The sequence below is a fragment of the Gekko japonicus genome, unplaced genomic scaffold, assembly GCF_001447785.1.
Source record: "Gekko japonicus isolate JY-2015 unplaced genomic scaffold, Gekko_japonicus_V1.1 scaffold30, whole genome shotgun sequence".
Lineage (NCBI taxonomy): Eukaryota > Metazoa > Chordata > Lepidosauria > Squamata > Gekkonidae > Gekko > Gekko japonicus.
In genome coordinates, this window is record NW_015168045.1 from 589,674 (window position 1) to 614,609 (window position 24,936).

General features: G+C 48.1%; 1 protein-coding gene across 1 annotated transcript in view; it reads right to left on the reverse strand.

Annotated features, from left to right (window-relative positions):
• Positions 1-24,936, reverse strand: part of AK5 (adenylate kinase 5) — a 176,038-nt gene that overhangs the window by 84,495 nt on the left and 66,607 nt on the right. The window contains exon 7 of the mRNA XM_015414258.1: positions 10,629-10,719. Within this exon, the coding sequence (XP_015269744.1) occupies positions 10,629-10,719 (91 nt within the window). The remainder of the gene's footprint in view (positions 1-10,628; positions 10,720-24,936) is intronic.

Below are 24,936 nucleotides of genomic sequence, written 5' to 3' on the forward strand. Positions count from 1 at the left end.
GTGCGCTCCTGCAGGAAATGACCCCTGCCTATCAATAACTCAGTTTGTGCCACCAAAATTGTCTTTGCAACAGGTGCAGAGATTTTATTAATCCAGAGTGCCCTGCGAGTTTGGAGCCGTGAACTGCTGCAAGCACTTCCCCTCGCAACGATTTGGGCACAAACAGTTTTGTGCCACGGTACCAGCAACCATCCGCTTTGCTTTCCTTTCCACCCCCCTGACATTTTCCACCTCCTCTCTGTCGGCATCCAAAAAGGCAGAGGCAAACCTGGCGTTCCAAGCTGCCTCGCCTGGAGGAATAGGTGGGGTGGAGTCGTGTCCGGAGATTTGGTCTGGAGGGGAGGAGGCTGCACGGCTGCAAGTTGTCACCACCACCCCAAGATGCGAGGGCAAGAACATAGAGTCTAGGACCACCTCCCTTTGGCTATCATGTTGTGGGATGCGGGATAGTGCGTCTGCCAGCGAATTTGCAGAGCCTGGGAAATGGTGCTAAGTGAACTGAAACTTGGAAAAGAAATTGGACCAATGTAGCTGGTTGGCGTTAAGATTACAGGGTTTTTTGGGCATTTCCAGGTTGTTATGATCAGTCCAGACCTCAAACGGCACCGAGGCTCCTTCCAACCAATGTCTCCATGTCGAGAGCGCCAAGGAGATCGCTCCCGCCTCCTTGTCCCAAACTGACCAATTGCGTTCGGTCTTGTTAAACTTACAGGAGACATAGGCCAGGGGGTGTAACAACCCATTATCCCCCTCCTGCAGGATTGCCCCTCCATCCCCACATCCAATGCATCGACTTGGATGATGAACTTTTTGTTTTCATCCGGGTGGGCAAGCACTGGTCCTGTCGTGAATAGCACTTTAAGTCAGTCGAATGCCTCCTGGCATTCCTCCATCCACTGAAGCTTAGCACCCAGTTTTGTGGCATCTGAACCTTTCCCTTTTGTTTTTAATAAGTCAGGGAGGGGTAAGCTGACCTGGCAGTAATTCAATACCACAATCTGAATGCCTATGGGGTGGGAGCTCATCCGCTTCTTCCTCTTTGAATATCCTGGCCAAGTCCCGATATTTGGGGGGAATCAAAACCAACTCCTCCTGGGCAAGCAAACATGGGGGGCTTCGGCTTCTGGCTGGGAACCCCACTGCGGGTTCCATAAATGCAACTTGCATCATGGGGAGATGAATTCCACTTTCCCCTCGTCCCACAGAATGTAGGGATTGTGTCCATGCAGCCAGGGACTTCCTAAAACTAGCAGGAACCTGGCGGTGGGGGTGATCATGAATGAGCATTCTTCCCAGTGATCTCCCGCCCCCAACCGTAATGGCACCGTCTCGAACTCGCAAGGTTCCTTCATCGTGGACCCATCCATTTGAATAAAAATTAGGGGTTCGGGCAACCGCACCATTGCAGCTTCCAGCCCCACCACTAGAGATGGATTGATGAGGTCCCTCCCACAGCCTGAGTCAATGAGACCCCTTACTCTGATGTGTGTCCCCTTGGCCGGATTCATGAGGGTTACAGTCACGAAAAAAGGGGGGTAGCTGCTCACCACATTTGGCACCTCTGGGATGGAGCCCTGCTGCTCCGTGCCTCTCACAGCAGGACCTGGCCTTTTCCCGCCAGCTCGGTGTTGTCATCCTCACTGGTGCCATCCTCGGTGTCCTCCGGGGTAGCCTGTAGCGCCTTAGCAAATTTCGACTTGTCCCCACCTGCAGCTTGGCCGGCTCAGGTTTCCCCGGTTTTCCAGGGCTCAATCCGCTGCAATCGGCGGCAAAGTGGCCCCGTTCCCCGCACCTCAGGCACAGCCCCTGCTTCAGGCATTGATCCCTGAGCGTTTCAAGCGGTTTTACTGCCTTTCCCTTCTGGGCCGGGGTAGAGTCAGAAATGTTGAGGCGCAGAGTGTTGAGATGGCCCTCCACACTCTCTGCTTTCTGCATCACTCCCGGAGGGATATCAGATCCACTGAGCACAGGACTGTCTTGCGGATCTCTTGATTCAGCCCCACCCAGTATAGCTCAGCCAGGACTTGGTCTGGCCAATTTCGGACCTTAGTCACGTGCAGTTTAAACTCCGATGAGTATTCCCTCACCGACTGCTTCCCTTGTTTCAGGGTGCGCAGGAATGCCCTAGCCTTCGGGCCAGCATTCCGGTCCTCGAACTGGGCATGCAACACCCACATAAAAGCGTTCACACTCACCAGCTCCAAGCCCCTCTCTTTGTGCAAGCCCATATACCAAGTGGCTGCGGCCCCTCTCAAGCGAGCTGTGATTACATCCACTCGGCTGCTGTCATCTGGAAACAGGTGACCGCATTTTTCCACAAACTTCATCACTCGAACCACAAAGTAGGACAACTCTTCCGGGTCTCCATCGAAGGTAGCCTCGATGAGATCTTTTGGCCGGTGAAGGGGGGCCCTCGGGCTGTCTGGTCTGGGCACGGGTACTGGCTTGTCCGTGGGTCCTGGCGCTGAAATTACAGGTGGACCGGAAGGCCCTGGCCCTTGGGGCGCTGGAACGGGGGGAGCCTCCCAGGGAGGTGGTGGGGCCGGCACTGGTTGTGGCCCCTCGCGCTCTGCTCGCAGCACTCTTATTACCATGTCCAGTATGGCCAGGAGCGCGTCCTCGAATTCCCGTCTCATGTGGAGCTGGTCTCAGCTTTCTATGATGTAGTTATTCCTAACAGAATGTCAGAAGGCCAGAAGATGGGAAAAAAGAAGAGGACAGCAAGTCTAGTGGCGAGCTGGACTCGGGTTCTTCCGGAGAGGACTCTCTGGCAGAGCAAGGGGCGGCAGCCCCAAAAAGTCCTTACAAGTTGTGGAAGAGAAGGGGAAAGGAGAAGTGAAGGCTGATCGGCCTGACTCCCATGGGCGGGAAAGAGGACCAAGGCAGTTAGAGCCGAGGCTGGGAAATGAAACTAGTCTCACGGTTAATTGATGGGAAGACATTACACGGGCTGGCTACAAGGTCAGTGATAACGAGGGGGAGGAGTGAAAAGAAAGGAATGTGGCAGCAACTGGCACACAGGTCATGAAAGCGAACCCAGGTCCATAAACTATATGGCAGCATAGCTGACACGGAGTTGGGTGCAGCAATCAAAACATCGCCAAAAAATGGTTGGACTCCGGGGATACCTTTGAGGAGGCAGTCCATCAGATTTTGGAAAATCCCCGGAACCATGCTCACACCAAATTGTAGCCTGTGCACTCGGAAAGTGCCCCTGTGGGTGACTATGGTCTGGGCCTCGGCTGTGGCCTCGTCCACTAGTAGCTGCTGATATGCTTGGGCCAGGGCCAGTTTCCCAAAGACCCAGGCGACCGCTAATGAGGCCAGAACATGGCTGACGACTGGCACTGGGTATGCATGGTCCTGGAGCGCTTTATTAAGTATGCATTTATAGTCTGCGAAAATCTGGACGTCACCATTAGGCTTAACGGGGGTGACGGTGTTTCCCACCGAGCATGCGGTACGAGTTCTAGCACCCCCTGTGCTATCAGGCGGTCTAATTCTGCCTCGATCTTGGGCCACAACGCAAATGGGGGCCACCTGGCTTTCATTCTGATGGGCTATACGGGTGGGTTTAAATCAAGCGCAACCAGGGGACAGGTGTAGCGGCTGAGCGTGCCATCGAACACCCCCAGAAATTCATCACAGACCGCGTTAAAGTCCTGCAGCTGCACCTGGTTCACCCTTGTTACTCCAAACCCCAGGGGCCCAAACCAAGAAAGGTCCAGTAGGCTCGTGAGCCGCCCTTCCACCACCAGCAGGTCCAACACCCTGTTGAAGTCCTTATATTGTACCCTGAATTTGCCCTATCCCCTGATGGCCACTGGGTTCTTTTGAAAGTCCCGTAGGGACAGGCCCAGCATTTTTTTCCGGAGGGGTCCCCCCATCAGGCAGAGCCTCTGCAGGGTCTCCACCAAAAATAAACTATATGGCAGCATAGCTGACACTCAGGCACCAGTGCTTTTGAAAGGCAAACAGCACAATTCTTTATTCACAGAAACTCAGCAGGGGGGGAAATATTTGCACAGAATATATTGTTGTTGTTTGGTATGAATGCTTCACTCTGCATTAACATAGGCTGTAGTATTATAACACTAAGTTTGTCACAGACTGACTTTGGTACCTTGATACCATTTGTGATTTCACTCTCCGGTAACTGACTGTGGCTAGACCTTGGACTTTCTCCGTCTGGCTCCCAGAGACTGACTGGTAAGACTATTCCAGCTGTTCCACAGTCTCTTCCAGACCTCTAGTCCTTCCTTTAACCACCTCACATGTTCCCTTGGAGGAGTGTGCATGTTACTTTGTGAATACTGAGGAGTTATTTCAGTTCCTCCTCTCAATTCACTATCCTCTCTCATTAGAGGGGACCAGTTAGGAGCATTATCTAACGCCAACCCCAGTTTTCCTCAAACTACTGGCATGCTTTTACACTCCGCTCCAGAAGCTCCTTTTTTCCCAAGAGCTCACCAGCTAACAGCCTTAACCGTCAACGGTCAACTCTTAACTGTCAGTCCCTGAGAATTCTGAGTAACCTGCCCCCACCACTCTCAGTCATGTGACCCAGCCCCTCTCTTGTTTACCTGCTGCTGATCAACAAACCTTTAGTTTGTCACAGCTGTCTCCAGCCAAGCCTTATAAAGGAGTATGTGTGGTGGGACTACCTTGAGTTCCCACCAATGCATCTCAAGCCCCTTCAGTGACTGGTGTCCTGGCCAATAAGTTGTCATCTTTCTACCCTCCAGCCTGCCATTTCCCCTCCAAGTCTTTAAAAGACTCTCCTAGTGCTTCCATTTCAAGGCTAAGAACTGTCCCATATTTCTCAGGGCCGTTTTTGGCCTATTGGGCTACCTGCCTGTTCCAGGGAGTCCCCAGAGGTTGCCCTTCCTTCTCCCAGACTTGTGTCCCCACCCAGTCACACCCTGCTGATGTCATCTCAACTTCCCTCCCCTGTTCATCTGATGGTGGCCAGTGATGGCTAGCAGCAAAGGTCACAAGAGGATATTGGGTGCTACCATGATAGTCTCACTGGGTTCTTCAGAAGCAGGTAAGTGTGGGGGTGAGGGAGAATTCCATCCTCGGTCAGGCAGGATATGTGATTTGTAGTGTTACTTCTAAAAGAACCTGGCAGAAGGCAATGAGGAGTCCTCTGGCTACCTGCTCCAGTCTGCACTGAAGGGAAGCTGGCAAGAGCAGTAGGAACTGGGTGTCTCCCCTATTTCTGAGGCCACATGGGTGGCACCTGTAGGACAAGGAAACTGTTAGGATGGGGACAGGACTCTGCCCCCCAACAGTGATAAAGGCGTAAAATGATGTTAATGAGAAGTTTAAAGGAAAATGGTAATTAATCCCAATGAACACAGATTACACATTACTGAGCTACTGAAGTCCATTAAGATCATTTACAAAGATACAGGCCAATGTACCTAGTGAAGCTTCCAGAACAATCCTCCAGGGGCCAAATGGAATGGGAAACTCTGGAGGTGTTTGTGTCTATTGTGGTATTTTCAAAGATGGTCTAATAGCTTATATCAATACCTTAGATGGGTTACATCCCATTTTCTCTTTCTCCAGCAACAGCAGTTAGCTAATAATTTCTATAAAAAGGTTAACCCACTTTTAATGTCTTGGGTGTAGGGCTGACAACTGACTGGAAAAAAATGTTCTGTATATTTAACAGAGGTTTAATGGGCTGTTGTTTACCAGGTGATGTTATATACCCCCATGCCATGAAAAGATTCAGCTACTCATTTCGACACAAGCTTCTATCAAAGGGATGGAACATGTTATTATTTTTTGGTCAGGAGTGTTGGAAACCCTAATTGGAGATAAATTTGCAAATAACATTTTTCTAGAACTGATCTTACATCTCCTATTATGGCTTTAGGTCTTTATCAATTAGAGCCAGTTTGCTATCCTACATAAGACCTCATTATTTTGGACTGTTAGTGACATTTCACATCTTTGAGAAAGCCATATTTCTTTCATGAGATGTCTTCTGGTCTAAACAATAATGGGCAGGGGTTATTTCATAGAAAAAGAGCTAGGGGAACTCATTAGCATAACTCATTAGCATATGCCACACCCCCTGACATCACAGGAAGTGTGTCATAAGGCCACACCCCCTGACATCACCGGAAGTGTGTCATAAGGCCACACGCCCCGCCCCCAACGGTCCCGGCTGCCAGCGGCGGCCTTGCAGCTCCACTGCCAAGCCCCATGAGGGGCCTGGCGGTGGACCTGCAAGGCCGGCGGGAGTGCAAGGAAGCCCCGCGAAGGCCCTCCCTGGCCCCAGGCAGGCAGGGGGGGGGAGAGGCAGAGAGGAAGCAACTTACCCTCCCTCTTCTCCTGCCTTCTCCTGGCTGAATGAGGGCCGGAAGTGAGGTGGCCGGAAGCAGGGGGTGGGGCTTCGTTATGTGCCCAGCCCCCGTACCTCACCTGGGGGAACTGCGACCCCCCGCGATCCCCCCGAAATGACCTCTGATAATGGGCTAACTATATGGTTTAATATATTTTTCTAACCAAAATTGTAATGTCCTCTTACAGGAACAGGTCAGAGTTTGACACTTCTGTATACATATTATATTGGAAATAAGCAGGTGTTATTAGAGACTGTACATGAACTAATTAGATCTGGAGTGAAAGTAATGGAGAAGAAAGAGAACTTGGTGCTAAAATACTGTAAACAAAGACTCTGACAGATTTGTTCTGCAGATCAGGCATTATTTATCACCATAAATGCAGACAGGTAAAATGAGTGGCTACATAGGCCAGAGCCTTTTTGGTGGTAACCTCTGTGTTGTGGAATAGTCTATGAGAGGTGGCTGAGAAGGCCTCCACTATACACACTTTCTGGAAGCTATGTGTTAAGTACTGGGTTCTGGATGCATTGCAGTGAAACCGCTCTACTTTATTAGGTGATTTCAGGAACACTACAAGACAAACTCCAGGACAGACACATTATTCAGACACCCATTTTCTTAAAGTTTGGGCTTTGAATGCCTGTTGTAGTACTCAGGTCAGAATTAGGACAATGTTTTTAATGTCTGTGATCTGTTGAATTTGGGGGGGAGGACAAAAATGCAAGACATAAATGTTGATTTTAATCTTTTCAGTCATCAACTTACAAAGTTTATTCATCCTAAAGAAAACAAATTAAATGTTTTTCTTTAATCTGTACCTCATAGTTGATACAAAGAATAATATAAATAAGAAGGTAATATAGGGTGAAATGTAGGGTTGCCAAATGTTACCTACCTTGCCGGCGGGGGACTCCTGTGCAGCTCCCGGCGTGCGTGCGCGTCGCATGCACATCACAGAGAAGTGACGTCATGACGCCGGGCACACTAGAGTTTTCCCTTGTATGGCCGTGGCCCCGCCCCCAACGTGCCCGGCGTCATGACGTCACTTCCCTGTGACATGCACGCTGGGGCGGGGTTCCCCCCGGGGCCCGATTCCCCGGCGTCAGGGAACGGGCCTCTGGGGCGGGGGGATTTCCACCCCCCGGGGGATTTGGCAGCCCTAGTGAAATGACAACCTTTTGAAGAAGAGAAGAGATTGGATTTACACCCCGCCCTTCACTCAGAGTGGCTTACAAATCCCTTTCCCCTCCCCTCCCCACAAGAGACACCCAGTGAGGTAGGTGGAGCTGAGAGAGCTCTTTCTAGAACTGTCCTTGAGAGAACAGCTCTGACAGAACTATGACTTGCCCAGGGTCATCCAGCAGCTATAAGTGGAGGAGTGGGAAATCAAACCCAGTTCTCCCAGATAAGAGTCCATGCACTTAACCACTACACCAAACTGGCTTTCTCTTTGCCCTCACGACCCAGCAGTTTAAAACAGGAGGGAAGGGGCTTTTCTTCAAGGCCCCAGTCTTGGCCCTGCCTGCAAGGTGGACAGAATTGCTGACTGCACTCTCTTGAGCACCACAATTTCATAGGATCCTTTGGTATTTTTTCCTTTTCTTTTCCTTTATTTTCTCTCTCTTCCTCTCCCCCCCTTTCTGGGGTGGCAGCTAGGGAGCATTTCCCCTGGGAGATCTCTGCCTTAGGGGGTAGGAAGGCCCTCTCCCTGCTCCTAGGCCTCTTAAAAAGTTGGGGAAAGGGCGCTGAAAGGGGTGTGGGAGTAGCACCACAGGAAGAACTCCCCCAACCTCCAGCAAGAACATCTCCTTAGCTGTGTGGTCTTCATCCTCCAGGCCATGAGCTTCCCCAGTCACTCCTGCATTCAGCGGAGCATCGGCTGCTATGGGAACACTACAGACCTTCCTGTGGTCTCCAGGAGCCTGCTGGGCCAGCTGAGTCATTCAAGCTGCAACCTTTGCTGTTTGCCCAATCTTCCAACCACTCTCCTTGATCCCAGTAAGGAGAAGGAGCCCTTGCTCTAAAAGGCCCAGAGTGGGTTTTTTATTGGTCTCCCTCCCAAAAAGGCAGGAAATGGCAGTGCGGGTGGGCCTCTCTGAGTCTGTGCCTCAGGAAGGATTGGCCTCCAACCTTGAGCTTCCCTCCTCACACTCCCACACTTCTGCTACGGGTTCCCATGACAATGTTCCCTCTAAGATGTATAGTGTTGTGAGCAGGGGTCGTTTCGTAGAAAAAGAGCTAGGGGAACTCATTAGCATAACTCATTAGCATATGCCACACCTTCTGGCACGCCCCCACCAATTATGGGGTTGCCAACCTCCAGGCGGGGACTGGAGAGAAGGAAGAGCAGGAGAGCCGGCAGGGATTCGGCAACAAAGAGGCCTCTCCTCTGCTCCCAGCCCACTCCCCACCTTCCTCCAGTTTCTGATTGTCCCGATGGCAAGGCATCCCTGAAGACGCCGATGCCAGTCAAGACCGCCCTGCTGCTGCTTCCGGGCACGCGAGCCCCGGCCCCCAGCTCACCCAGAGGAAAACCGCCTGGAGGGGCCGCAAGGAGCCATTGAGGCGCCACCAGCCGACCGCAGCTCGGCTAACGCGCGAGGAAACCAGCAACGGGGAGTTTGAAGAGGCGAGAGGAGGGAAGCCGTTCTGGGCCCAGGGCCCGGCACGAGAGAGCGCCCTCAAGTTTGAGCAGCCTGGAGGGGAGGGGAGAGGAAGGAGAGAGCGAGGTCAGCCCCGTCCAGTTGAGGCTGCAGGCAGCGGCAAATCTTTGCAGAGTTCTGCTCAGATCTGCGAAGACTCTTGGTGAGTGCGCAGCGAACGCCGCTACTGCTGCCGGTCTCCGGCTTGCATTGGACATCTGGGCACCCATGTCACGTGCAAAGCGATCTGTAGCCGCCAAGGAGCACTGCTGGGGCGGAGGAACGGTCTTCTTCTGCTCGAGCTTTCTCACCCTAGCCTTTTACGCTGAATGCGAGTGCCTCCCCCCCCCAGTGTTCCCGATCACTGAAACGAGTCTTCTTCCACCTGCTAAGGGCCCTGGGCGAGGAGGGGGTTCCAGCTGCTGCAAGCCAGCAAGTGCCCACGGCCCGGCGGGCAGGGAAAGATCATGTGCCCGGGGGTGGCAGCGGCGGCAGAACTGGGCTGGTGTTCCTTGGCAGGGCAGCCCAGAGGAGCTGCCTAAACATCGCTGGCCGCAAAGTTTACCTTCCCGGTGGCACTTCCCATCAGGAGAGGTGGCGGGTGGCGCGTTTACCACTGGGGGGAGGGTCGGGGGAGTCCTCCTCCTCACGAGGGGCTCCTTGCCTGAAGAAGGCGGGATCCAATGGGCAACCCACGTCTGTCCCCCTCCCAAAGGGCCGCAGCTGCTGCCGGGCCCCGCAGCGCCCCTCCCCCGCCTGACGGAGGCTTTACGCACAGGGAGCTGCGACTGCTGCTGCCGCCCGCTGGCCTCGCTCCAGCCATAAACGCCATCGAAGAGCGAGGGGGGGAGCGTTGCCTGCAAAAACAGCTACGGGGGCAGGGCTTCATCGCACCTCACCGGGGGAACGGCGATCCCCCGTGTTCCCCCCCAAAAGGACCACTGGTTGTGAGCAAAAATTCTACATCATGAGCTACTAGCATTAAAGTTGCAAGTGAGCCTCATTTCCCACCTCGTTGGCCACCAAAGTTCAGTGACCCTGCCTGCCTCCAGGGAGGAGCTTCTTCCCAGACATAGAGACTGCCCCCCCAGGACCACCAAGAAAGAAGAGATTGGCTTTATACCCCGCCCTTCACTTGGAGTCTCGGAGCGGCTTACAAACTCCTTTCCCTTCCCCTCCCCACAACAGACACCCTGCGAGGTGGGGGGGGCTGAAAGAACTCTGACACAAACTGCTCTTTCAGGAACAGCTGTGCCAGAGCTTGTGACTGACCCAAGGTCACATCAGCAGGTGCAAGTGGAGGAGTGGGGAATCAAACCTGGTTCTCCCAGATTAGAGTCCACACACTTAACCACTACACCAAACTGGCTCTCACGGTAGATTCACGGTAAGTGAGATAGATCTTCTGTTTCCTTTCAGGTAAGAATGTGGAGGCACATGGCATAGCCCTAAACTAACATCTAATGTTCCATACAACACTGCATCAATAGTACCAAACAAATCAGTTTTATTTATTGTGATCTGAATGCCTGTGTCTAAACATTAACTTTCTAGAGTATTCAGAACATGAAATTCTGAAGCAACCCATGGAGACCCAATCAAAGTTTTGTAATCATTAACCCACCTGCCACATGGTCTTTGGGGGGAAACATTTTGTTGTCAACAGCCAAGCTTATGTCATGGAATACTTCTTCCTCATCTCTGTCAGCATCAAACTGCAATAAAATAAAAGGCAGTCAAATATGCTAAAGCAAAATTCATGTGAATGTTATTGTGTAATACAAGAGCAAGTATGATGGCAAAGGGACAGACACACTTTACCAGGGACTTGGGGAGATGAAGTCCCTTTACCATGACATGGTGCATTTTGTATCATTTCAGAAACAAAATTGGGAGGGGGAGAGGATAGAAACTTAGACCAGGCCCAAGGAAATTATGGTGGGGCTCTGCAGACTTTATCTGAAGCCCAGTAAAAGAATGTGTTGGGTCCCACAGGAAATCTCCAGTGGGGAATGGTGCTTATATGATTCTCTCCTTCCATGGCAGATCTTCATCTCCCCTTTCATGCCCCTTCTGGAGGTCCTCTGTCCTAAGGAGCAGCATTTCTAGGGGCATTTTGGGCTGCTGCAGCAGAGTGGTGAGGTAAAGACATTTCGGCCTGCTAATAGAAATTCCTTCTGTCAGTGGAGAGTATTCACAGAATCCAACACTATATTTCTGTAAAATGCATTTACGTAAAAGTGACTGGAAATGCAAGTCTTTTAGCATTAGCTTCATGTATTTTGTACATACTTTTCTGTCGCACTACAGTGAAATAGTACTGTGCTTACGTCAGAGAAAGCTATTGGGAAATAAGAGATAGTAAAAAGACATGCAGTGTACCATGGTTATGGAGAGATATGTGAGAACAGTAAATGACAGTATTCTATTCAGTTTGGAGCTTACTGCAGTTATCCTTCTACTGCTAAAATCTGTACTGCCTGTTCTTTCTCACATTGCTAGACTGAACAAACCTTCTCTGTATACCCTCCACCTTCTTCTCTTCAAGCTGTCCAGTCTTTAATGAAATGAACATCAGCCCAGCGCTTCCCCTGTTTTGTTTTATTACTTTTGTGTGTGCAGTTGCACTAAAATTACAACAACCCTTCAATATGCACAATATTATTTTTCCAAATATACATAGAATCATAGAGTTTGAAGGGATCTTCAGGGTCATCTAGTCCAACCCCCTGCATAATGCAGGAAATTCACAAATACCTGCGCCTCCATACCCCCAGTCAGGGGTCGTTTCATAGAAAAAGAGCTAGGGGAACTCATTAGCATAACTCATTAGCATATGCCACACACCCTGACATCACCGGAAGTGTGTCATAAGGCCACACCCCCTGACATCACCGGAAGTGTGTCATAAGGCCACACCCCCTGACATCACCGGAAGTGTGTCATAAGGCCACACACCCTGCCCCCAATGGTCCCGGCCGCCGCCGGCCTTGCAGCTCCACTGCCGAGCCCCATGAGGGGCCCTGTGGTGGACCTGCAAGGCCAGCGGGAGTGCAAGGAAGCCCCGCCAAGGCCCTCCCTGGCCCCAGGCAGGCAGGGGTGGGGAGAGGCAGGGAGGAAGCAACTTACCCTCCCTCTTCTCCTGCCTCCTCCTGGCTGAATGAGGGCCGAAAGCAGGGCAGCCGGAAGCAGGGGCGGGGCTTCGTCATGTGCCCCGCCCCCCGTACCTCACCCGGGGGAAAATAGTAAACCACCTCTGCTCATCTCTTGCATCCACCTGGATGGCCCAGGCTAGCCCAGTCTCGTCAGATCTCAGAACCTAAGCAGGGTCATCTCTGGTCAGTATTTGGATGAAAGACCACCAAGGAAGCCCAGGGTTGCCACGCAGAGGCAGGCAAATGGCAAACCACCTCTGTTTGTCTCTTTCCTTGACCTGCATGACCCATCCCATCCTGATCTCATCAGACCTCGGAAGCTAAGCAGAGTCGGCCCCTGGTTAGTGTTCAGATGGGAGGCCACCAAGGAAGCCCAGGGTTGCTACGCAGAGGCAGGCAATGGCAGACCACCTCTTTTGTCTTTTGTCCTGACCTGGATGGCCCAGGCTGGCCTGTTCTCATCAGATTTTGGAAGCTAAGCAGGGTTGGCCCTGGTCAGTAATTGGATAGGAGATTACCAATGAAGTCCAGGGTCGATATGCAGAGGCAGGCAATGGCAAACCCACCTCTGTTCATCTCTTGCCTTGAAAACCCTACAGGATTGCCATGTTGGCTGCAATTTGCAACCTAGACACTATACTTCTGTTGATACGGCCCAAAATCACACTTGCCTTTTGCTCAAATGTAATTTCCCCACATTGTTTTTTATACTTTTAACCTGCCCTTTGTCCTGACCTGGATAGCCTGTATAGCCCAATCTCATCAGATCTTGGAAGCTAAGCAGGGTTAGCCCTGGTTGGTATTTGGATGGGAGACCAAGGAATTCTGGGGGTGCTATGCAGAGGCAGGCAATGACAAACCACCTCTGAGCATCTCTTTCCTTGAAAACTCCTCTGGGGTTGCTATAAATTGGCTATGACTTGACGCTACTTTCTACCACTATTAACCTGCCTTACCTCCAAGAACCTTATGGTGGCATACATTATCTCTTCTTTGAATATCTTGGTGAGGCAGGCTAGGCTGAGGGACCATGGTCAACTGGGAGATAGCTGGGAGATAGCTGAGTGGATATTTGAACCCAAGTCTTCCTAATCAAAATCCAACAGACTATCCACTACATGACACTGGCTATCACCAGTGGGCCTTTATGGTGTTACAGTAAAATTCATGAAATACAGTTAAATATGAAATAACAATTCATGAAACAGTTTTACCATTTGAGTGATTGATGCATACAAAATAGAGACCATTTATAAAGTATGTGACACTTCACCCATTTTAACCAATACTAAACTTATCCTTTATAACAACTTTACACCCCCCTGTTGCTTATAGGTGACATATTTTATGGGTGATCCCCCTTACCCATTTATTGTTGTTATTAAAACAAACTGACATGCGTATTCCTGCAAAAATTTAGTTACTTACTTTATAGCCCCCCTTTCTCATTGTGACTCAAGGTGGGTTATAGACTAAAAGGAATGTATGTGACAGGAAAGGTTGCGGAGAGTAAATATTATAAACAAAATGAAATTGTAATAAAGTCAAAATGAAGCATTACCTAGAAGACTATCTAGAAGAGCTGACCATCTTCAGCTCTGCCTCAAAAAGCAGGCCTGTCAAAACTAGTATTTTAAATCGTGTTATGGATGGAAGATTTGCTATGGTAACAATAATTGAGCAGATCAGGGTTTTTTTTTTTATTCTGTTTGTGCCAGGCAGTGAAAACTAAATTCCTGCATGGCTATCCTATGCACTCTTATTTGGGAATAAATTTCATCGGACAATGGAGATTTAATTCTGAGTGAACACACATAGGGTCAGACTGTTGATTTTGTATACCACCATCTATAATGAACTGGTTACTTAAGGTGTAGAATGCTTTTGTGATCAAATTTGTGAACTTTGTATATGCTAGAGAAAGAATACAAATTGACAAAACTGACAATTTGTCTTTGAGAAGCTCAGTTTTATTTGTGATATTCCAAGTGTTCAACTACATACCTTGCTAAAACCATCAGTCAAAACTGTATGGCCATAATCATGTGACTTTCATCATGTGTGTATAATTTACTGTTCATAGAAATGCTGTTGTCTGTATAATTCCCATGAATCTTTATTGCTTTAAGAAGTCACCCTGAGAGTGAAAGGTTTACACAGAACAGGGTTCCCTATGTATGCTGTGCTGGATTGTGCTGTTACAAATCATGCTACGATTATTTTAGCCATGTTCATGCAGCCCTCCAATGTAGGCTGTACGCATTTATGAACCTGAATGTATTACATGCAATCCTGTGTGCCATGTACACCTTGTTAATTTCATCCATTCACCTTACCCGCCATTTTTGAGGCAGACAAATTACACCTATACATGTAAGCCCATGCCACAAGTGATATGCTATATGCATTGGACTAGCATAGATGAGACCCAAATTTGTTCCCATACCCCATACTACACAAGACCTACAAACTAGGCAAATGGATTAATCAGCTATTTTCGGAGCTTTTATTGCACCTTTTGGTTGTCACATTTAAAACCATCTAAGAATAATTTTCTCCAGTAATTATCAATGGCAAGCTAGGCAGATGTTGTACACAGTGGTACTGACATGTATCTTATTTCTCTTACTTCTGCAAGAGTTCCATCAGAATTTCCTTATATGCTCAGTCAGCTCTGCTTGTAAAATTCCATTAAGGTAGAAAGGTGCACAAAATGTTATGACTGGTATTTTATAATGCAAGAGGAAATAAGGTGGTAACCATTTCTCATGCTCAGATTTGCGACTAAAATGAATTTAAATTCCTACGCCATTTTTATTCCTTACTAGTTTGAAAAGCAGCATTCTTTAAATATTTCCAAATGCAATACCTAAATCACAAGGGTGAAAATTGTACAGGCTATTTCACGGTAACCATTTGGAAAATTTGCTTTTTACTCATAATGGTTTTCTTCCTTGGAAATATTTACTTGAGTGCAACTGAAGTACTACACTCTTCAGATGAATACTTCTAAAAATTCAAATGCTTTAAGTAATACATGACATGTCCAGGGCTCCCCCCCCCCCCTGTATTATGATATCAGTACAGAAGAGGAATGAATGTCTTCTGTTTGATGATATTGGCTGGATTTTTCATATATTTCTAATGCTACAGTTCCATTACAGGCATTCTCAGACCCATGACTCATGGACAAAGATGGAAATATCACCAATAAACCCTAGTTATGCCTTCTCTGTTTATGTACAAACTAGGAATAAGGCCCGTTGTGGAAATAAATACAATGAGCTCCAGAAAGAGGCTCTGGGAGAGTGCCAAGGCCTTGTCAATGTGCTGTGGCAACCTCAGCAGGGTATAATGACACAGAGTCCACCATTTTCTCCAGAGGAACTGATCTCTGCTACCTGAAGAGCAGTTGTAATTTTCAGTGATCTCCAGCCCTCACCTGGAGATTGGCAAGAATTGGTACTCAGGAATAAATGGCTGGTTTGGGCGTGGAGTCTATGGCATTGTACCTGACTGAGGTCCCACCCCTCCTCAAACCTCACCCTCTCCAGGCTCCACCCCTCAAATCTCCAGGAATTTCCCAACCTGGAGTTGGCAACCATATCTCCTTCCCAGCCAAACACCAACGTGCCATTACCTGCCCCTCTTTTTTCAGCTTTGCATCTCCCCCCCCCCTCCTGGAGATCAGTTGTAATTCTGAGTGATTTCCACCCCTCTCCTGAGACTGGCAACAGTGGTTCCCCAGAAGGGAATGGCTGGTTGGGAGGGTGGAATCTATGGCACTCTACCTGTCTGAGGTCCCACCCTCCTCAAACTTCACCCTCTCCAGGTTTTATCCCTCAAATCTCCAGGTATTTCCCACCTGGAGTTGGCAACCCTATCTCTTCCCAGCCAATCATCAACCTACCTTTATTTCCCCCTCTCTCTTCAGCTTTCCATTTCCCCCACACACACACCTGCAGCCTCTTCTGTGCTCTGAAGCCCTGACTGCCACAGAGTCCACCATTTCCTCTAGGGAAACTGATCTCTGCAATTTGGAGAGCAGTTGTAATTCTGAGTGATCTCCAGCCCTCACCTGGAGATTGGCAACAATGGTTTCCCAGGAGGAAAAGTAGTCTTTCTCTGCAATGGGGACCAAAGCAGCTTACATCATTCTCCTCTTCCCCTTTTGACTTGCACAACAACCCTGTGACATAGGTTAGGCTGAAAGTCTGTGACTGGTCCAAAATCACCCACTCAGCTTCTACAGAAAAAACCTGGATCTAACAGACCCTGCTCTGAAGCACTGACTGCAACACCTAGGGCAGCCAACCTCCAGGTGGAGCCTGAAGATCATCAGGTATCACAACTGAACTCTGGACAACAGATTCCCCCCGCCGGAGAAAACAACTGTTTTGGAAGGTGGGCTTTATCGCATTCTGTTCAGCTGAGGCCTCTCCCCTCCCCAAACCCTGGCTTCCATAGACTCTACCAGAAAATCTCCAGGAATCTCCCTACCTGAAGCTGGCAACCCCAGTCAAGACTGGCCCCAATGAGTTCCTCACAAAGGCCTGCAAATGGTTTCCTTCCTTTGTCTGAACCAAGCTTGGTTGCCTAACATGGCAAAATGGGCTCCAGTTTACAACTCAGCTGTTTGCCTCCCACCCTTGTCCCGTGGGCGTATCTCACTCCTTAAGTTCGATGCCCCCACTCACAGAATCATCACTGCCTTTTAGAGGGACACTGAGACCCCTCTGGCCGAATCTCCCTATTTGGAGATGGAATCCCCAATATTTGGGGGATCCCTGGAAGGTTGGTCTGGCCTTTCCTTCCTTCCTTGGGCTACCCCCTCCCTTTGGTATTGTGCAGAGCAGGGGAGACTATGTGGTCAGAGCACAACACAGATTATTAGCCTAAATTAAAGAATTTATTTAACTATTTACACAGTTATGGAGCACACACACACTGTAAGAGTAAGCACGCACCATGTTGTGGGCTCAGGATAGGATCATTCCTTGGACTGGCCTCTGGCTGTACTTCAGCCTCTCTCTCTTGCCCAAGAGAACAGGGAAATATCCATTCATTCCCCAGTCCAGCCGACGGTGGAGTGGCTGAATTTCTGCTACCTCCCAGGGACGAAGACTGCCTTGGGACAGTCCCTGTTTTCCTGCACTTTTTGGGCCTGGGGCAGCTGGGAACGGTAGGTCAGCAGATGAGGAAGCCCCATTCAACCCAGTGAGTGATACCCCTGCAGGCCCCTCTCTGGAACTACATGTCAATTAAACCTTATGGGGGAACATTTTAAACAAGGAGCCACAGACATCTTACAAACACAGGTAACTGTTATTTCGTGACACCTACCAACAGCCACTGAGGGGAAAGTTAAGTCCCACACAGGAAGCAAGGAAAAGCGTCTTCATCAAGAGAGAAAGCTGTTTTCCAGTAATTCTGACAGGGCACAGTGGCTGAAGGGTGAGTGGGCGGGGAAGAGGAGCAGACCCAGCACCTGGCCAATGGCATGTGAGTACTCTTGAGTGGCGGCTGATGGGCCAATGGCTGAGGGAGGGCATGGAATGTTGCCACTTTAAAACAGAATTATGTATAAGGAGAGATGACTTTTAAAGATGACCTTTCTCAAAATGGGCACTCAAAATGTATAATATGAACACTTTAATGTCTACAGCACTACAGAATGACAAGTGGGGGATCTGCAAAGTGTTGTGGATGGCACCTCATTACCTCCTCTCCCCCTATTTCCTCTTTCCCTGAAAGCTGTCATAGCCTCTCTCCTTTTACTGCCTCCTTCTCTCTTTCCCACCCACCAGTCAGCCTACCTGTCTTCAGTTTCCTCTCCTTGGGAAAAGTCTGGCTGAGCAGCATGTTGCCAGCTGTCAGGCAGGGCCCAGTTGCACAATGGGAAACCTGCACAGACTTTTAGGGGACACATCACTTTTCTCAGTATCCCCCTCTCCACACTATTTCCTCTTACCCTCCTCCTGACAACCCCATATCCACACCTTTTCCTACTTCCTTCTTTCCTTCTCAACCACCAACCAACCTACCTTTTATCTGTCCCCCATCTTCATCTATATTTATTATCTGTTTACTCAGGGGTCATTTCATAGAAAAAGAGCTAGGGGAACTCATTAGCATGACTCATTAGCATATGCCACACCCTGTGACATCAGGGCCCGGCGGTGGACCTGCAAGGCCGGCGGGAGTGCGAGGAAGCCCCGCCAAGGCCCTCCCTGGCCCCAGGCAGGCAGGGGTGGGGAGAGGCGGGGAGGAAGCAACTTACCCTCCCTCTTCTCCTGCCTCCTCCTGGCTGAATGAGGGCCAGAAGCGGGGCGGCTGGAAGCGGGGGCGGGGCTTCGTCATGTGCCCCGCCCCCTGCACCTCACCCGGGGGAACTGCGTTCCCCCGCGTTCCCCCCCGAAATGACCTCTGTGTTTACTTCATTTATACCCCATCTTTCTTCTCTTTCCTATTCTGTCTTCACAACAACCTATGAGATATATTAAACTGAGATTGTACTGTTAGGCACTGCTTGAAAGGAGGTAGTTATTGTGGTACCTGAATATGGCTTTCATAATCATTCTTCCTCTAATCTGGCAAAATATATTCTGTACTATGAAAGTATGCTTTAAAGGAAGCCATTTTTCAGCCATAGTATATTGGACATGATAAAAATTCTAATCACATATTGTGGAAAAACTCAAAAAAATATTTTTCTCATTTAATTCTCTTGGTGTATCTTTTTAATTCTGCAGATGTTTGCTCTGTTTTTCACAAATATTTGGGCATTAAATCCATTTATATACAGCAGTAGAATTTAACACAATCTATTCCCAGTTTAATGTAATTGCCTTTCATCTGAAATGGCAGTCCTTTTGTATATTAAACATTAGGTCAATTCATAGTGCAAATGAAAATTCTGAAGAGCCTGTTGTTAACTGGAAATGAAGGGTCTCTTGTAATGCACGCTTAACAAGCGCATCCTTAATTTTAGCTATTATATGAGATCAAAGTTGAAAGCCTGGTATTACAACTGAACTAGAGGCTAGCAGGATAAAATGAATTACTATAATCAATAAAGTGCTCTAAGCGATGACACCATAATGATCACATACTTTAGTAATAAGTATCGAGATCTCCGTCACTCAGAATCAAATGACCAATTCTTGAAGAAGATGATAATCTAAAAGATACAAGAAACTGTGGTTGGACTGTATTACAAATGAATAGATTGTAGAGCAGATGGAGAGCAACTCGGCAAGGGGTGGCTTGTACAAACCTGACAGTGACATTGTCCAGACTAACAGCCCCATCCTATTGTATTTATGGAACTTGCTCCCAAGCCAGTGTGGAGAGGATTACATTTTAGGGCTGTGTTCACATGCATACTTTCTTGGAAGTAAGTTCTACTGAACAAAGTGACATTTACTTACAGAGTTGGACTGGAAGGTTGTGAACCACCAAACTTAAACGAAATTACCTCCAAGTGAACAGATAAAATTGCACTCTAGATCTTTTTACTAGAATTGTTAACCAATCACACAATTTTAATTTTTGAATATCACTAAAACTTCAATATAGGTATCCCTTTGAAATACTGAAGAAAGTGTAAACTAAGCTATAATTTATTTTTATATGCCATTAGAAAAAATTATTGTACATATCTCATTTTAAGGTTCCCTATTGTACAAGAGAAACAATCTCAAAACATAAATAAGTTTGATTTTAACCTGCAGCCCCACAGAGTAAAATTTGCTTGCTCAGATTTATTTGCTAGCAGGTCAATCCCATCGTTGTTTACTTGGAAGTAAATCTCAGTGCAGAGGTTTGTTGCCTTACTGCCCAATCCAACTAGAGGCTCAGTTTAGCACATTGAAATGAATGGGCACAATAACTGTGCGGGACCAGGTTTTAAAGTATACACAGGTCTACAGCCTATTTGGAAGTGAGTCCCCCAGAGCACAATGGGACTTAGTTCCAAGAAAACATGCTGAGGAGAGGACTGCACAACTCTAGCTGAACTATTGACTACATCAATTAAAGTTTGTTGGGCTACTTTCTACCAACCAACCATGGTGTGAAACCCACTTATTTCAGAAAATGCTTTAAAAACCCCTAACATGTTTAATTGAAAGCCTCCTTGCTGTGAGGTTAAAATGGGAGTAATGAGAAGGTTTGCATTCTGATGAGTGAGTGCCAAGTGAGGATATGTGATAAAATGAAGGAGGAGGACCGTGCTGTCAGTTTGGCTTCTGACTGCAGTTTGTTTTTTAAAAAATGACGACAATTCTGCTTGTGTAAGGTTTCAGGATGGAAGAAATCTATTTACTTTTCTTCACTGCAAATCTTGTAATAGATAGGTTGTTCTGTTTTCCCCCTGAAACTGTCATCAGAAAGAATAGAACTAGACAGGGGTATCTTGTTCATATACAGGAGCTCGTTTTGGCCAATACTGTCTCAGCCAGAGGAAAAGTGACAGATTCATTAAAGCTCATTATGGTTTCTCTGCTTGTATTGGCCATAGTCCTGGCTAAGACAGCTACTAACTAGGAGACGTTTGGGATGGTTCACACTAGATGTACATTGAGTTTATCTAGCATAATACTCTTAAAAGCTGCTGCCAAAGTCCTTCTCACCCCTATTACTTGAGATTTTGGACCCTCATATCTGTGAGACTGCTTTTCCCTATCTGCTCTGCCATGACAGTTTCCCTCATTGGAGCAGGGTCTTCTACAGGTACCAACCTGCAAATGGGCAAAATCAACAACTGCCCATACACGTGCCTTCTCTGTTGTTGTCCCCACCTTGTGGAACAGCCTGCCTGAGGAGATCAGAAAGGCTCCCACTCTCCTGGCTTTCTGCAAACTATGTAAAACTGAATTATTCAAGGGGTCTTTTCTACGCAGGGAACAGAGTTGCACAGTATTAAATGATTCATGTAGTTACTTGGAAAAATTATTACACACTGTGGTCTATATTCCTGTGCATAGCTTTCTAAAACTAGTATCCTATTATGCGGGGGTCATTTTGTAGAAAAAGAGGTGCAGGAGCTCATGAGCATAACTCATTTGCATAACTTATTTGCATATGCCACACCACCTGACATCACTGGAAGTGTGTCAGAAGGCTCCTAACCAGGACTTCCGGTTTTGGCGACTTGCAAGCAGGTGCGCTCCATCGCAGCTCTGACGTGCCAATGGGGGAGGTCCGAGTTGATCTTAGACCCCCCCAGACCCCTTGGAGGGGGGTCATAGCCTGGGGCATGAGAGGTGCCTCTCCCAAGGCAGAAGCCAAAGGATTGAGGCACCTTTTTGCCCCGATAGGTCCCCGCAGCACAGAGCCAGCATGGCACTTAGAGGCGCACACCAGACAGAGCTAACAAGGATCCCAAGGAATGATCTTCTCTATAAGCACAACGAACGCAAATACAAACATGAGTGAAGCCATGACCCAGCAAACAACCGATAAAATGCTAGCAGTAAAGCCATCCCAAAGCCCCAAACAAGCGAAAGGGGGAGGGGAATGTCTGATTCCGAAAAGATTGATTTTAAAGCGGAAGGCTGAAAGGGCAGCTTGAAGGAAGTGGACTATGACAGAGTGTGCGAAGGACTAGCAAGAAAGAGATAAATCATCAGACTTGCGGAGAACTTTTGGACTTTCCTCTTGTGTAAACAATGACCCAGCGAATAGAAAAAATGGCGTTGAAAATGAAACTTATAACAGGAACGGCCAGCACATAATCGCTGGCTACCAGACCAGAAGCAACCATAGACTTTCCCAAACTGATTGCTGCAACTTTACGCCCTCTACTGGACCAGATGACCAACCTCGGTGACAGGCTGGATATGTTGCAAAAGGATCTCAAAATTTCAGCAAGAAATAAATAAAATGGATGTTAGTGAAACAACAACAGAAAGCGGAAGAGGGACCTGAGAAAGTGGAGGAAAATAAAGACACAGAAGAAGAAGGAGAACAGAAGGATGGGAAAGACTTTGATACCATCTCGATTAGTCTGGCTGAACCATTTGATCCTGAAGCAGAATGAGGGGTTACCACCCCTAGAGCATTTAAAAACTAATTTGGACTTTGACAGGAGGAGAGGAAAATGCAAAATAGTTTAACTTTGATTGCCTGATGTTTATTCTTAATGCATAACTTTAATCCAGTGATATTTACATGATAGCCAAAGATTGTTTGCTTGACACTTTGATATGATTAACTCTCATACTTTGCTTTAAAGATAATAGAGATGTATCAACAATCTTATATCATTGTAACATGGATCCTTGTTACTCTTTACTTTAGGTTATTCCCTTCCCCTGACCTTGTAGGATTGTAGTCTAGAAAATAAAAATATTATTAAAAAAAGAAGAAGAAGAAGGCTCCTAACCAGCAGTTTAAATATGTCCAAGTGGTCAGTTGTGAACCAAGTTTCAAACTATTAAAAAACATACAAGTCTAAATGACAGTGAGCTGCTGACCATGTCTATGGATGTATAGATCATGTATGTACATTTTAATAGATGCTCAGTACTGAGCTTGGGCACCAGCTACAGAAGAAACTGGCAACTAATAGGGCCAGATTACAATTCTTTAAGGGCTCTTCCTTTATGACAAAAGGTCAGGTTGAGTCAGACTGCTCTTAGCTACAGCCTGGGAGGATGGATACCATTCTATACAGCTTTCCAATACACTTCCATGCTGTTTTGATCTGCAGCACAATTTCTAACACAAGGTTCTAGCATTAAGTATATAGGGCCAAAGTCAACATGAAACCTGAACATCTGAAAACACTTATGATAAAACTGACAATCCCAAATTAATCAGCTGCTGCCTTTAACTCCACTGCCCAGCATTGCCTCGTCTTCAGCCCAGCTGCCCCTTCCTCCCGCCAGTCTGATCTCATAGAACGTAGAAGAGCCCTGCTGAATCAGACCAGTGAGGGTCCATCTAGTCCAGCATCCTGTCTCACACGGTGGCCAACTAGCTGCCCTGGAGGGCCACCAACAAAACATAGAGGCTCGGGGATTCGGAGATTTACAGCAGGATCGCCCTGTTCATTTGGTGGAGCAATGATACAGAGAGGTCTTGTGGCATCTACAAACAAGATTTTATTCTGGAATAAATCATCACAGATTACAGCTTGCTTTGTCAGATGCATAAGGCAGGGCATTTACCCAGCAAGGACTTATATCCACCATGAGAATAAATGTGCGGTAGCGGTTAAGAGCATTAGATGAATATCTGGGAGATTTGAGTTTGAATTCCAACTCACTCTATGGAAGTGAGTGACCTTGGATGTCAGACTTTCCCAGCCCAGCCTACCTCACAAGGCTGTCGTGAGGAGAAAACGGAGAATTATGTCAGCCATTTTGGGTCCACACCAGGGAGAAAGGTGGGGGTCCAATGGAATTAAATAAAAATAAATAAACTTGCCCGCTCCGGGGGGGGAATCAATGACCCCGCGTGGCTGCTTTTCTCCCAGGGGGAGGACCCACAGCTGTACTACTTGTAGGACGTAATCCTCTGTGCGCCCCTGAACTGGGGCCAGCATGCAGGAGGAGAGGAGGACGGGGGTGGTTGATCGGGCTGCTGTGATCTGCTTCCTCCATGCCATTCCCTTTGTCACGGCCCCCTCCGGGTCTCTCAGTGGGGCGACCTGGCACCAGGTCCAGCATGTGACTTCACCCCCCTCTGCCGAACCCATTCTGCCCATCACTTACCGGTAGTTGGGGGAGCACAGAGGAGCCCAGCAGTTGACAGAGGGATGGCGGTGGGGTGGCCAGGGGAAGCGGCACCAGCAAGGGAGCAATGGCCCGACCTGAGCAGCATGGACGAAGCATCCCAACTGTGGCGACAGGAGGGTGGATGTCAGGGGCGTACCCGAGCCCAGCCACGGCACAGGCCATGGGGGCCCAGTGGGGTGCAGGTGGCAGGCAGTGAGGAGGCAGGACTGGCCAGCAAGCAGACAGGGGAAACGGTCCCACGGCAAGTCAAGGGGCAGCTTGGGAAGGGGCGGGGCCAGGCGAGACCAAGGAACACCGTTCCTTGGTGTCCCCTCCCCTCTGCTCTGCCTCTGCTGGCCGCTGCCAGACTTTGCACAGGAGGCGGCTGTAAAGCGGGGCATTTTGGGAGGGTCTTCCAGGAAGCTTGCCAGCTTGCTGGTGGAGAGAGAAAGTGGCCAGTAAAAGAGGGAGGCATGGGGCTTTCTTGTGGCAGAGGGCTTGCCAGTGGTGATGAAGACTTATATCCTGCCGGCAAGAGAGAGAAAGAAAATGTTTTAAAAAATGGAAGGGGGGGCTGGGTTGGGTGGGAAGTTGGGGGGCCTCGGTGGTAAGTCAGGGGGCTGGGCCCCGAGAGGCCTCAATGCAGCTACAGGCCTGAATCAACCTTCTCCAGATGGTGAGTTGACTGACATTTTGCTAAGTGTAAAAATAATTGATTAATCAAATGGTACATCATAGAGTGAAAATCTTCAGTTGGCTAACAATCCTACAATTTGGATATTTTCTAGTAACTGTTGTTTCTTGCACCTAATGAAAAAGCAAACAAGCAACTAATTTTGCAGACTGGAAGCATTTCAAAATGGTGAGCAAGACAGACTGAGTGATACATTCTCTGCGAAATTTGGAAAAGCATCTGACAAAGTTAAGTTTTAGGTGCAATGAAAGGAAACAAACAAAGCAAAGAAAAAAATCCAAGTGCTATAGAGGAATAATTAAGTGTAACTTATCACAATTAGGTATCCAGCCTCACCTTTCTGCAAGGCCCTAAACAGAC